General features: G+C 45.2%; 4 protein-coding genes across 4 annotated transcripts; 3 read left to right on the forward strand and 1 right to left on the reverse strand.

Annotated features, from left to right (window-relative positions):
• The first annotated feature begins 7 nt into the window (after window positions 1-7).
• On the forward strand, window positions 8-1,870 carry LOC148388741 (uncharacterized). The gene is made up of 7 exons (XM_088395081.1): window positions 8-109; window positions 415-467; window positions 542-625; window positions 712-877; window positions 952-1,059; window positions 1,144-1,237; window positions 1,381-1,870. The coding sequence occupies exons 1-7, from the start codon at window positions 32-34 to the stop codon at window positions 1,692-1,694; spliced, it is 897 nt and encodes a 298-aa protein (XP_088251207.1). The 5' UTR covers window positions 8-31; the 3' UTR covers window positions 1,695-1,870.
• On the reverse strand, window positions 1,853-5,357 carry dhcr24 (24-dehydrocholesterol reductase). The gene is made up of 9 exons (XM_088395080.1): window positions 4,936-5,357; window positions 4,550-4,705; window positions 4,333-4,438; window positions 3,837-3,955; window positions 3,362-3,625; window positions 3,145-3,288; window positions 2,619-2,816; window positions 2,319-2,497; window positions 1,853-2,185 (listed from the first exon to the last, which is right to left on the reverse strand). Exons 1-9 carry the CDS (start codon window positions 5,167-5,169, stop codon window positions 2,032-2,034), a joined length of 1,554 nt encoding a protein of 517 aa, XP_088251206.1. The 5' UTR covers window positions 5,170-5,357; the 3' UTR covers window positions 1,853-2,031.
• A 157-nt stretch (window positions 5,358-5,514) lies between these two features.
• Window positions 5,515-8,306, forward strand: LOC148388743 (uncharacterized). The gene is made up of 2 exons (XM_088393258.1): window positions 5,515-6,633; window positions 7,128-8,306. The coding sequence occupies exons 1-2, from the start codon at window positions 6,314-6,316 to the stop codon at window positions 7,363-7,365; spliced, it is 558 nt and encodes a 185-aa protein (XP_088249384.1). The 5' UTR covers window positions 5,515-6,313; the 3' UTR covers window positions 7,366-8,306.
• Window positions 8,307-8,880: 574 nt separating this feature from the next.
• On the forward strand, window positions 8,881-11,199 carry LOC148388744 (uncharacterized). Its single transcript, XM_088393260.1, has 2 exons — window positions 8,881-9,414; window positions 10,483-11,199. The coding sequence occupies exons 1-2, from the start codon at window positions 9,155-9,157 to the stop codon at window positions 10,670-10,672; spliced, it is 450 nt and encodes a 149-aa protein (XP_088249386.1). The 5' UTR covers window positions 8,881-9,154; the 3' UTR covers window positions 10,673-11,199.
• Window positions 11,200-11,226: the final 27 nt, after the last annotated feature.

Here is an 11,226-nt window from a genome sequence, read left to right on the forward strand (position 1 = left end):
ATAAAAACGCCGATCATAACGGATAGATAGGATGTCAGGAGCCCATCGATCAGACACACAGAGATTGACCAACGCTGATTCGACGAGGATGCAAAACGGTCAAAAACAGGTAGGGAAAAGTTTTAGACCCAAATAACTTCAATAAAGAAACGTTTTCGCATTAATAACTTTTCTGAAACTTATTGGAACATGCAAAAACTTGAAGACACAATTACAATTCGGGACGTAAAAACTCAACTGAAAACTAAAATGTTTAATTCAGATGTTTAATGAGGAATTGCAGCCAGATCTGAATGAAGATTAAAGTATGAACAACTAATGCAAACTCTGGATTTTGAGGAGAATCGTGCACGAGAACATGAAAAATGGAATAGTTAAATATTTCTCATAAAACAATTAACTTTTTTTGTGCAGATTCTGGATGCCCAATTGATGGCCCCTTGCTGCCACCTGCTTGATCGAGTGATGTAAGTAACAAATGTAGTATATCATGTTTCTATCGTCAACATTTCTGCAGCCTAACGTACGTGTTTTTCTGTAGCCTTGGACACGTGTCCAACAACGCACCACCACCAGGATGTTACCTGCTCACTCCGATTACACCACCAACACCGCAAAAAGCACGGTAAATGCTCAGTTTCTGCAAAAATGTATTCCTTTGAATGCCCACACGATGGTGACATGCATTTGCTTGTGCTTTTGATTTTCCAGCGGGACAAAACAACCCCCGACTCCTTCCAAGCCATATGTAAAGAAACCACCGAACGCGTTTATGCTGTTTATGAAGGAGCAACGGCCGTTTGCCAAGGCTCAACTTGAACATTTAACCGGAGAGCGAAAAGACAGTGCGTCAGTTAATAAAATCTTGGGGCAGATGGTAAGTACGATGCGCATGCATTCACGCGCGCATGTTTTTTTTTTTTTTTTGACACTTTCTCATTAAATCCGCAGTGGAAGTCGCTCAGCCAGGATGAGCAGTTCAAATACTATATGGAATCTGATCGGCTAAACCAGATCCACGCCAGCTTGCATCCAGAATGGTCCTGTCGGGATAACTATGTGAGTTAGAATCCATCGGAATTTTAAAAAAAAAAAAAAAAAAGTGTTTTTGTGTGAAATGACATGATTTTGTGTTTTGTGCAGGGTCAAAAGAGAAAGAGAGTGTGGTGCAAGACTAAAAAATCCGAATACACCAATGTCCGACCGTATGATTCTGTCATGGGCAATAATAATACAGGTACGTCTTGGAAAATGTTTCTTTAAATTTTTTGAACTGATCATCTGACCGAGCGTGTCAATCCAAACTGAGCATTCTGTTTAGTGAAGGAAGACTCGCAGTGAATCTAATCTCGGGAGTGACTGGAGTTTTTGTGTTTGCAGTGCATGTACCTGACAACCCCGCACCGGCCCCCCCCTCTGTCACTTACGCCGAATTTGAGGCACCCAAAGCAGACCTGAGTGGGCACTTGGCGGTGCCGATGCAGCCCTTATTCCCGTATATGAGCACTTGGCAGGCAGGGCCGAATGAGGACCCTGACTTCACCATCGGTCAGGGTCTTGAGATGTCTCTATTTTCGTCCCCATCGATTGACCTGTCTAGCAGCAGCTTGCATGAGGACGAGGAGGATCTGACCTCTGCCCTTTTTAGGCAGCTCGTAGCTATGGAGGCGGCTGAGGCGTCATCAGCCTTTTAATTATCTTTTAACTCTTTTAATGGTCTAACTTTATTCGTAATATTTTACAATTGCTTGACAAAAGTTGTTTTATCTGTTTTATCTATTTTTAAAATGAATTTTATTCTGTGTGAATTTCCCTTAAACACAAATGCACTTGATTTTAAGAATGCGAACTGTACATTTTAAATTTTTATTGATTAAAACACTGTGTTATAAAAATTGGACATTGTTATCTATTTTCAAAAAATGTTTGTCAAACTTTTTTTAACACGCAGGCACATTAAGACTTGACGGTAGATGATCAACATATGTCACATTTGATGGAGACACGATCCCGACCTGCGGCCGCAGAAGATCAGTGTCTGGCGGCTTTACAAATTTTGTCATAAACTTCAGGGAAAGCGTCCTTGCAGCCGAGCTCCTCTCTCAATTTCTGATACAGCTGCCCGTCAAACATCTCCCAGAACTCGTCGCGGTCCATGTAGACGTCGGCGTACAACATCTGGAACCTGCAAAGTCAACACAAGAACCTTAGAAAACATCTCTGAGTCATTAAACTAGAATGCAAATGTCGTCAAAGGAATTTGAAATATTTGCGTGGTTAAACTTTACAGCAGAAATACAAACTCTTGAGCGACGTACCCGTGGACGTCTCGAACAAACTTCTCCAGCCGCCTCGTCGACGCCGTTGCCTCAAAGTGTTTGACTTTGGGCTCGCCGTAGGCACCAATGTCCACGTACAGTTCCTCCTCGTCACTTTTGGGGTGGACCATGCCCCTGCCGGGTGGTAGGAGGAACGGGCAGAGCCAGAGAGGGTAAACCTGAACACAGAAAAAAAAAATTGTTCAAAGGGCCGTGTCGAGAGGTGGCTCACATAATCCAAAATCTTTTGTCCATCTATCTGTCACAGCATTTTGGCGAAAGTCAAAATGTCTTCTCTACCTGGATGTCCTGGTGGAAGCATGTGATGGCAGAGTGCAAGTCCTTCATGGGTACCAGCATGTCCTGGACCACGTGGTGCTGCTCGTACAGACGCCGGATGGTTTCTCCCTGCGTGAGTTTCAGCAGGGAAATCTTGGGCGGGACCATCCAGCCCAAGAGCCAGCGGAACGCCGGGTGGTTGCCGAAGGGAATGATATCCTGGTGGGGTGACAATTTCACCCCGTGACGCACAACTGACGTGTGACCAAAACTGATCAATTCTACATCGTCAACAACCATAATATCATTGAGTGCGATTTTAAAATAAAGATTTTGTCGAGTCAGCCCATCCCGTGACATGGCTTTTAATGCGAGCAGACGGCGTCCGCAGATGGCCGCGTGTCAGACCAGCACGATGCATAATTAAACACGCCATTAAGTGGCTGCACCAAACTAATGGAGTCTCATTTCGGTCTCTGAAAAATAATCGCAATGGTGATATTGAGTGTGATAAGATGATTTTTCAAAAATGGTTCAGGTCTGCTACCTGGAGCTCCCAGAAGATGCTGCGTGTGTGTCTGTGGTAGTATTGTCTGAGGGGGATGTACTCCACGCCATCCTTGTCGCCCATCAGGTAGCCCTCCACGTGTTTGAAGAACCACGGTTTGAAGTGCAGTCCGATTCTGTTGATCTGAAGGGAAACAACACAAACATCTGTCATATAATATAATTATGGATTTACTTTTATATGTAAAAATTCCTACCTTGTCGGGCTCGGCGTGCTCGCTCATGCTGCCCGTCATGATGACGGCGGAGTCCAGCGTGTACTGGATGCCCTCCACAAAAGTGTTGCGCTTGTCTCGCGATGCCTCGGCGAAGCGACGGCAGATGTTGTCGAGGCCTCGCACCGGCTCGTAGCGCAGCTTCACCCACGGCTTGGCGGGCACGATTTTAATCTCAGCCGCCACCAGGAAACCAAGAGTGCCGCAGGACCACGGCACGGCGTGGAAGAGGTCCGTGTTCTGGTCCTAGTGGTCAAAACAGTATGTTAGAGTTGAATTTTTCAAAAGGGGATAGCTATCTAATTAGCTAGCTAGCTAATCAAATCAATCAAATATCTAATTTTCATCAATTTACTATAAAGGTTTTTTTTCAGTAAACCCATGAGAATGTTTAAAATAGTCAATTACCTTGCCAAGCAGAAAATCTAGTCTGTATTTTTTTCTACCTGTGTCTCACCTCACTGCAGCGCACAAAGCTGCCGTCAGCCAGCACCAGCTCGTAAGCCACGCAGATGTGCTGGAAGAGGCCGTAAATGTGAGAGGACGACTCGATGCCGGTGCCCATCACCAAACCACCTGAGACAGATGAGAGAGAGCCGGAGAAGGTGGTGTGATTTAATTTCTGGGAGCACAACAACAGAGGCCGCTCGCCGTGGAGCTGCGCACGGACGTCAGGGTAAACGAATGCGCCTGATGGGAAAACATTAGGCCGCGTTGATGTGCAGTTTATGGCATCAGGAAATCCATTATGAAACATGATCCCCGGGCGCCTCCAGCTCGGGGGCCATTTCCGCCGTGTTTTTTTTTTTTTCTTTTTTTTATCTGTGCAGCTCCAGCGTCGTCCCTCTAATATTATTAGGAACGAGGCCAAACAGGAAGCAGTGATGGATGGGGGACCGAAGTCTCCTTCCCCCATAGCTCCTCCTACTCTGCGAGACATGAATGCGACGTACCCACGGTGAGGTCATCCAGCTCAGGGAGCACAGGTAGAGTCCAACCAATGGAGGTGAGGAGTGCCGTCACCTGACCCATGTTGGCTAAGGGCTCCACTCGCACCACCTGAACACCAAACAGACAAAAAGACCAACTTCAAAATCAGGGAATGGCCCCCAAAAATCCTAGGAGACAAGAATTTGCAATCAACGGAATGTGGTTGAGTCTTCTTCCCACCTGCTTTTGGGTGTCCACCTCCAAGATGTCCATCATATTGATGGTGATGTTCCTGTGGGTCTTCTTGTACTTGCCCACCCGCAGGGACACTGTGAGCCAGCCGGGTCGGCCGGTGCACATGAAGCCCTTGCTACCTTCCTTCCTCCACTCGCGCACCTGAAAACAGGTCAGCGTAGCTGAGGGTTGGTTATCTTATTTTCCCACCTGATCAACAGTTGAGAATGCCAACTTTCACCTTTCTTCACAAAGGCTCATTGTGAAATCAAACCAAGATGCCAACCCGATCACTAATTTTATATTAGACTTTGTTTTGGCTGAACACAAAGACACAGCAGATACACCTTGGACCAAGTCTTATCCTCTGCGCATGCGCCGGGTTTGCTCACCTGTCTCTGGATGTCACGCACGCGCTGTTCGTGCAGTTTAGGCGCAGAGCACATCTTGAAGATGAGCCATGCTCTCACGTAAAAGTACACGTCGAAAACGACAGACAGAGGCAGCAGAAACAAGCACACGAATATCCACCGCTGGTGAACGATCACGTAGTCGACACCTTTCACTTGGACCCACAGGAGGAGCAAAAGAAGCGCCGTAAAACCGAGGTAGAGCAGCGACTCCATCTTGTATGCTCAAGAGGAAGCCTGGTCGTACCGTAAAACGCTCTTTGACACACAAAGTTAATCTTATCACACAAAACTTATCATACTTTCCACGGAGATTGGTTTGTTAAAGTGCCAAATGCCGGCGCCGGTCACCCTACACCAGTGATAGGAGAATGGTGCTCGCTGGATTTTAAGCCACGCCTACCAGAAGACACCCATTGGTGCATAACCCTGCAAAGGCGGGATGAAGCGTAAATGTCTCGCTGCGATTGGTCGAGCGTGGAAGAGTGGCACATATTTCTTTGGCATGCTCGACCAATCGCAGTGCAGGAAATTGGTCACACCATCCCACCCGCAAAGCTACAGTGTGCCAAAATCATGTTTTATTAAAAAAATAAATAAAAGTAATGTGCGTATTAAACGTACATTTTATATTAAAAATGTTTTAAAGGTGTTATTTCTATACATCATTTTAATACTATAATAAAGTATTTATTTATATAACAAATCCCCTGAGTGTGAGAAATATCTTGGATGCCTGGACATTGGAACAATATTTCCATTTGTGTGACATTATTGAGTGTAAATCTTCAGAAATCTTATTCACATATCTCACCATTGTTTTTCACAAGAGGCATTGTTTGTGTATTCCTAATGGGCCATCATCATTGGAATTGTTACCACACATGCTCTTATTTCTGTAATTGATGTCACATGCATAAACCCAGTTTCCATGTCATCATTTTCCTCGACACACACACACACATACACACAGACACACACATGCACACACACTAAAGTGGTAGGCTTCAGACACATTAGACAGAGGAGGGTGGGGCGCCAGTAAAGATTTCTTAATGGGCTCTTCAGTCTTCTCGTCCATCTGCTGTGATGACAAACGCGCAGCTTGTCCACATCAGCGTGCTCTGCAAACAAGCCCTTCATTTCGCCTCAAAAAGATCACTTCCAGCACCTTCACCCAAAGCTGGAGCCTCACTTCTTTCAGCACTTTCCACTCCCGGGGATGAAAAAGTGAGTTTTTCTGGATTATTTGAAGGAATACGTGAATGTCTGATCACCTTCCGAGCGCATGGGGCTCTCCATCCCGTCCGGATCCGAGTGACGCTATCCGTTGGGCCTCGGCGCCGACCTCGCAGTGGAGATGATGCCGTCCCTGCACCATGGAGCCATCTTCATCGGTGCCTTCCTCATCGTGACGGGCGGCTCCACCGCCTTCCTGGCGTCGTCGCAGAGCCGCCTACAGCCCTTCTCCCTGTGCTGTGTGGTGCTGGGGGTGGTCATGCTCATTTTGGGGCTCTTCTGGGCCATGAACAGCAAGAGCACCTCCAACTACAACCAGCAGGAGTTCGACCCCGACTGCCCTCACTACCCTTACAATGAGTACGCTGGTTACAGCAGCCATGCCCTCTTTGCGCACGACGCCAGTCGCTTCCCGGAGTCCCAATCGGTCTTTATGCCAGGGTGAGTTTCGTCATTTTTTTATTTCCTCGCACACTGAAAGACTAAAAAAAAAAGGTCGTTTCTTTAGGCTAATCCACAAGTGTCAAATTCAAACGTCGTATTATATACAGTATTTTATTCATATGAAAATAGAAAAATGAACAGTAATTGTATAAGTTTGTCTGTCCAAAATTGTCTGCTGTTATTAACTTTCCGGGTTGCGTCACGGGTACAAAGTAGACTAGTTCTGGGTGACAGAGCTGCCTACTTGGCGGCCATGTTGGTAGGGGCAACACAACCCTTCTTTATGATATCCATCATAATGGAGGTGAAAAAAGGAAACATATTTACAGTACATCGAGGCTCTTTAAAGCACCAGTAAAATAAGATTGGGTTAACTTTAAAACAGCATTTTTTAAAATATTTATTTCCAATAACTTTGTACCGAGATTCGAATCTCAGAATGACGAGGCCCTTTAAGAAGATAATGAAGCATTTGTTGTGTTCCCGAGCAGGACTCTGGATTGCCATCGACAAGGCACTCGCAGCGAGGACTTTGACTACCCCCCCATGGATCACGGTGGCTTCAGCCCGTCGCCGCATCCTCCCCCCTGGCTGGGACCTCCGCCTCCCTACGAGGTGGCCATCAAAACCACGTGCAGCTCCACGCACCTACGCCGCGCCTACTCTGACACGCACCTAGCCGCCGAGCCACTGTTCGGACGCTCCAGAGAGATTAGCTTTGAGGTTTAAAAGCCACATCCAACACATCCTACCACGCTTATCTTCAGTAGGGTGATGTCACGAGTCAGATGGAGCCGAGCCTGGATGACTTTGGGTGGAGGCGGGTGGGGTACACCTTGGACAGCTTGCCAGGCAATACCTGGGAATGAACACTCACACCTATGCACAATTCAAGAGTCTTCAATTAACATAATATGCACGTTTTTGGAGACATAGAGTGAATGTGAAAAAAAGTTGACAAACACATGCCAGAAATGAGAAACTAGACCAAATTCAAAACTTTTCCGACAAATAATGTAACTCAATACAGTACGACTCAATTGAAATTGTTCATATCTTTTCAAAAAAGAGGAATGAAAAGAAATGATTGAACTAATAGGGTTGCAAATGTGTGCACACCCTCTTAGCTAGGATGTGGCTGCGCTCAGAAAAAAAACAATCACATTTTAAATGGGAGTCAGCACACACCTGCCACCATTAAAAGTGCCTGAGATTGACCCCAGATACACTTTGGCTGCTTTAGTAGGATTTTCCTGCCTTTATTTTGCTTTCTCGCTAAAGGTTTTGTGCTAAGACTGACTGCTTTTTGGAGCTGTTCATAAAATACGAGGGTGGCACACTCAGGTCCAGTTGAAGAAAAACAGCTCCTGTTCATGATAGTGTCACACACTATATATTTTATTTAAAAATCTTTGGAGTATTTCTTTGTAGTCATATATGTCTATTTATTTAAACATTTTAAAAATCATTAAGAATAACCATCAGATTTCAGGATTTTGGTGAGACTTTGAATATAGAGTATGCATTATTTTATTTTATTTTACATAACGATCCCTCCATATGCATGTTTTTAAGGGTTCATCATGCAACAGATTTTCAACACAGTTTGTTTGACTATGAGTGTGTGAATGTATTCAAATCAACTGAATAAAAAAGTGATTAAGGGCACAACTGGACTGTGCAGACTGTTGGTTGTCTTATTTTTACACTTCTAGTTAAAATACAATACTATTACTGTATACTACTATTTTTATTTCAACAAAACATGACTATTAAATTCCTATTTCAGAACGTTCAAATGATATTCCTGCAAGATGTATTTACACGTTTGTTGTTTTTCCTAAAAAAAAAGTCACGCTCCAAAGTTTTCTCTCGAGGATTTGTGTCAGCCGACCATTCGGGCCTGTTACAATTGCGCCCTCGCCTGGTTGCTGCCTAGTACTGCAAGTATTTGCTTCAACATCTGGATACGAGAGAAAAAGTGCTTAATATTTCTCTCCGTGCCATTACTTTATAAATGTATTTATATTTCATTCAAGCTTGCTATATATCGTTCTTTCAGTCAGTATCATGCCAAATAAATCCATTTAGCCTTCGTGGGCGATTTCTCCAGAAACTGCATTCTCGACTTTTTGAGTTTCTATCTGCTAACATTGTTTACGTCAGTCCAACATGTGCACCAAACGTGCATGGACCTGTCCAGCCCAACCGAATCTCGTCACAGAAAACCCCTCCTCGTGTACCCCCCCTCCTCCTACACACGCACACACTTCCTCTCTGCTGCAGCCACAAAGAAGAGCCGAGTTCCCCGGTTACCGCGTCTCTCCTCCGCCGCAAACCCGGATATGCTTGCTCTCCACGCGGACACGCCCGGGAGATTCACCCCCTAAGCATCAGCAGGAGGAAGCGGCATGGAAGTGTTTTTACCTCGACAAGATGCCTGAACAAGCACACGCGTCTTCGCAGCAGGCTGGCTGAGGACTCCCGAGGGAAGGCGAGGAGGAGCGGGACGGCGGCGATGCCGCTGCCCCAGTGCGCGCTGCTCCTCCTGGGCGTGCTGCTGATGGTGGCGGGCGGGGTGGTAGCCCTGTTCGCGCCTATGCCCAGTTTTTCGGCGCCCGTCTTGGGGCTCTTCCTGGGCATGGGGGGCGTGGGCCTGCTGGTGAGTGGACTGTGCATGGCCATGAAGAACCTGCAGGCGGCGGTGCCTGGACACTTCTTGCTGCACCCGCGGACAGGCACTCGCTTCAGCCCGCAACAGTCGCTGGCCATCCAAAGGTAGAAAGACGAATCATTAAGCATGACGTCACATGGGTGCCAAAAGACAGATTTCTCCAACATTTATACTTAATATAATTAATTATCAGCAAATTTAGCAAAATAAGTGAAAATCTCCAAATAATACATTTTTCGTAAATGATAAAGAATACGTCTGATTATTGGTCTACATGTGTTGCGCCACCAATTCTAAAATTGCCCATATAGATGCTACCCATTAGTATGTTTTGCACAAAAGCTGCAGTCTTTTATTTAGATTTAAAAAGAACAAATACTGCAATATAAAATTACAGTTGCATTTACAGCGATAGTAATACTCATTGATTACATTGACCTGGTGTCCCTGCATTCAGTGAGTGCGCGTGCACGAGTGTATGTGCGCGCGCTGCAAAGGCATTGATGCTTGAACATCAGTCATCTAATAATATCTCAAAGGGCGCTCTCCAGCACAAATACCTCTGACAAAGCTCCTGTAAGCAAACACTAAACAGAGCTCATCCATTATTTACCCTGCTTTCCTATTGAGAACTGAATTTCTGAGAAGGCATTTATTTCCGGTGAGGTTCCCATTAAAAATACAACACTTTTTAATTGGATCGGAATTCCTGAGGTGTTTATTTGTTGACACGAGCGATTGAGTGAGGAATGGAATCTTTTAGCGACAAATGGATTATTTGAGGAAAAGTATTTATGTTGTAATTGTCATTATGCAGGGTTAGTTTGGACTTTGTCACGCGAGTGACGTGCTTTGGGGCTTCAGGAAGATGACAGTGAGAATAAAAAGGTGGCAGTTTTACGGCTTGATTATCGCCGAACGTCATGCATGAAGCTTGACACTCTCCAATGACGTCTGCGGTCAAACACTTTAAACAAGAGGTGCTCTGCTCTGTGTTAAACTGTTCACACAACTACTACCACTTAGAGTATTGTTTGGAAAATTGAAAATGCTTTATAAGCAGACTTTATGACTTCCCATGTGAGGACTAGATTGAAAAGATTTGAGGAAGTAGAGCATTTTCATGAATTATCTGTCATATCTCCTACCCTAACCCTAACCTCCCTCTTCAGGAGGTTGGACCGAATCCGACGAGAGATGTCAACAGACTCTGTCAGCGGTGGGCCGGACCCTGGACCGACCCTGGAACCATCTCCGGAACCAGCGCTCCCGTGTACCCCGCCCCCCTGGACCATGGAACCTCCACCGTCCTACGACACAGTGATGAAGATCCAAGAGCATGGTGGCGACGAGCAGCTCTAATGTCGCAACTATAATGACTGTGGACAAAATGGTCGCGAACAAGCTGCTTGGCTGCGGTGCCTTTATAAGGGGAACCAAGGACTTTCCTAAACTTGATTGGCTTGCTTGAATTTACGTGACCAACTACTGTGGCTGCACAGCACTTCCTGTTTTGACAAAGCATTCCCTAAACACTAAGTGCCTTAATCTGAAACCGATTTTCACACAGTTAAGAGCATCATTCAAAACAAAAAAAATCCAAAATGATTCACATTTTCTTTTTCCCACAGAAGCCTGGATTTGATTGGAGGTGAGGTATTTATCTGTGTATCACGATGGTGAAATCTGGCCTCTGTGCCATGAAAAATAATTTGAGACAGCGTCCAATCAGATCGCTCGAGTGTTATTCGCCACGCTACTGACGGCCACTAGGGGGCAGCTTTGCATGGTATCTGCAGATTCCTTGATTGACGTCTACTCAATTTGTTGATGTTTTGGTGACAATTTTGACATACTTTTGTTATATAAAAATTTTATGGTTGCTGGTATTTTTTTAAATTAATTTGACTGTTTTT

This window comes from Syngnathus floridae, chromosome 13 (assembly GCF_059516105.1).
Source record: "Syngnathus floridae isolate MCC-2025c chromosome 13, RoL_Sflo_1.0, whole genome shotgun sequence".
NCBI lineage: Eukaryota > Metazoa > Chordata > Actinopteri > Syngnathiformes > Syngnathidae > Syngnathus > Syngnathus floridae.

Excerpts from the sequence above, each read along its gene's own strand:
- LOC148388741 (XM_088395081.1), top strand. The coding sequence starts at position 32 with ATGTCAGGAGCCCATCGATCAGACACACAGAGATTGACCAACGCTGAT. Across the intron at positions 110-414 it reads TGCAAAACGGTCAAAAACAG|ATTCTGGATGCCCAATTGAT; the intron begins GTAGGGAAAAGT and ends TTTTTTGTGCAG. Across the intron at positions 1,238-1,380 it reads CATGGGCAATAATAATACAG|TGCATGTACCTGACAACCCC; the intron begins GTACGTCTTGGA and ends TTGTGTTTGCAG.
- dhcr24 (XM_088395080.1), bottom strand. The coding sequence starts at position 5,169 with ATGGAGTCGCTGCTCTACCTCGGTTTTACGGCGCTTCTTTTGCTCCTC. Across the intron at positions 4,706-4,935 it reads TGCGTGACATCCAGAGACAG|GTGCGCGAGTGGAGGAAGGA; the intron begins GTGAGCAAACCC and ends ACCTGTTTTCAG. Across the intron at positions 3,289-3,361 it reads AGCACGCCGAGCCCGACAAG|ATCAACAGAATCGGACTGCA; the intron begins GTAGGAATTTTT and ends GTTTCCCTTCAG.
- LOC148388743 (XM_088393258.1), top strand. The coding sequence starts at position 6,314 with ATGATGCCGTCCCTGCACCATGGAGCCATCTTCATCGGTGCCTTCCTC. Across the intron at positions 6,634-7,127 it reads CAATCGGTCTTTATGCCAGG|GACTCTGGATTGCCATCGAC; the intron begins GTGAGTTTCGTC and ends GTTCCCGAGCAG.
- LOC148388744 (XM_088393260.1), top strand. The coding sequence starts at position 9,155 with ATGCCGCTGCCCCAGTGCGCGCTGCTCCTCCTGGGCGTGCTGCTGATG. Across the intron at positions 9,415-10,482 it reads CAGTCGCTGGCCATCCAAAG|GAGGTTGGACCGAATCCGAC; the intron begins GTAGAAAGACGA and ends CTCCCTCTTCAG.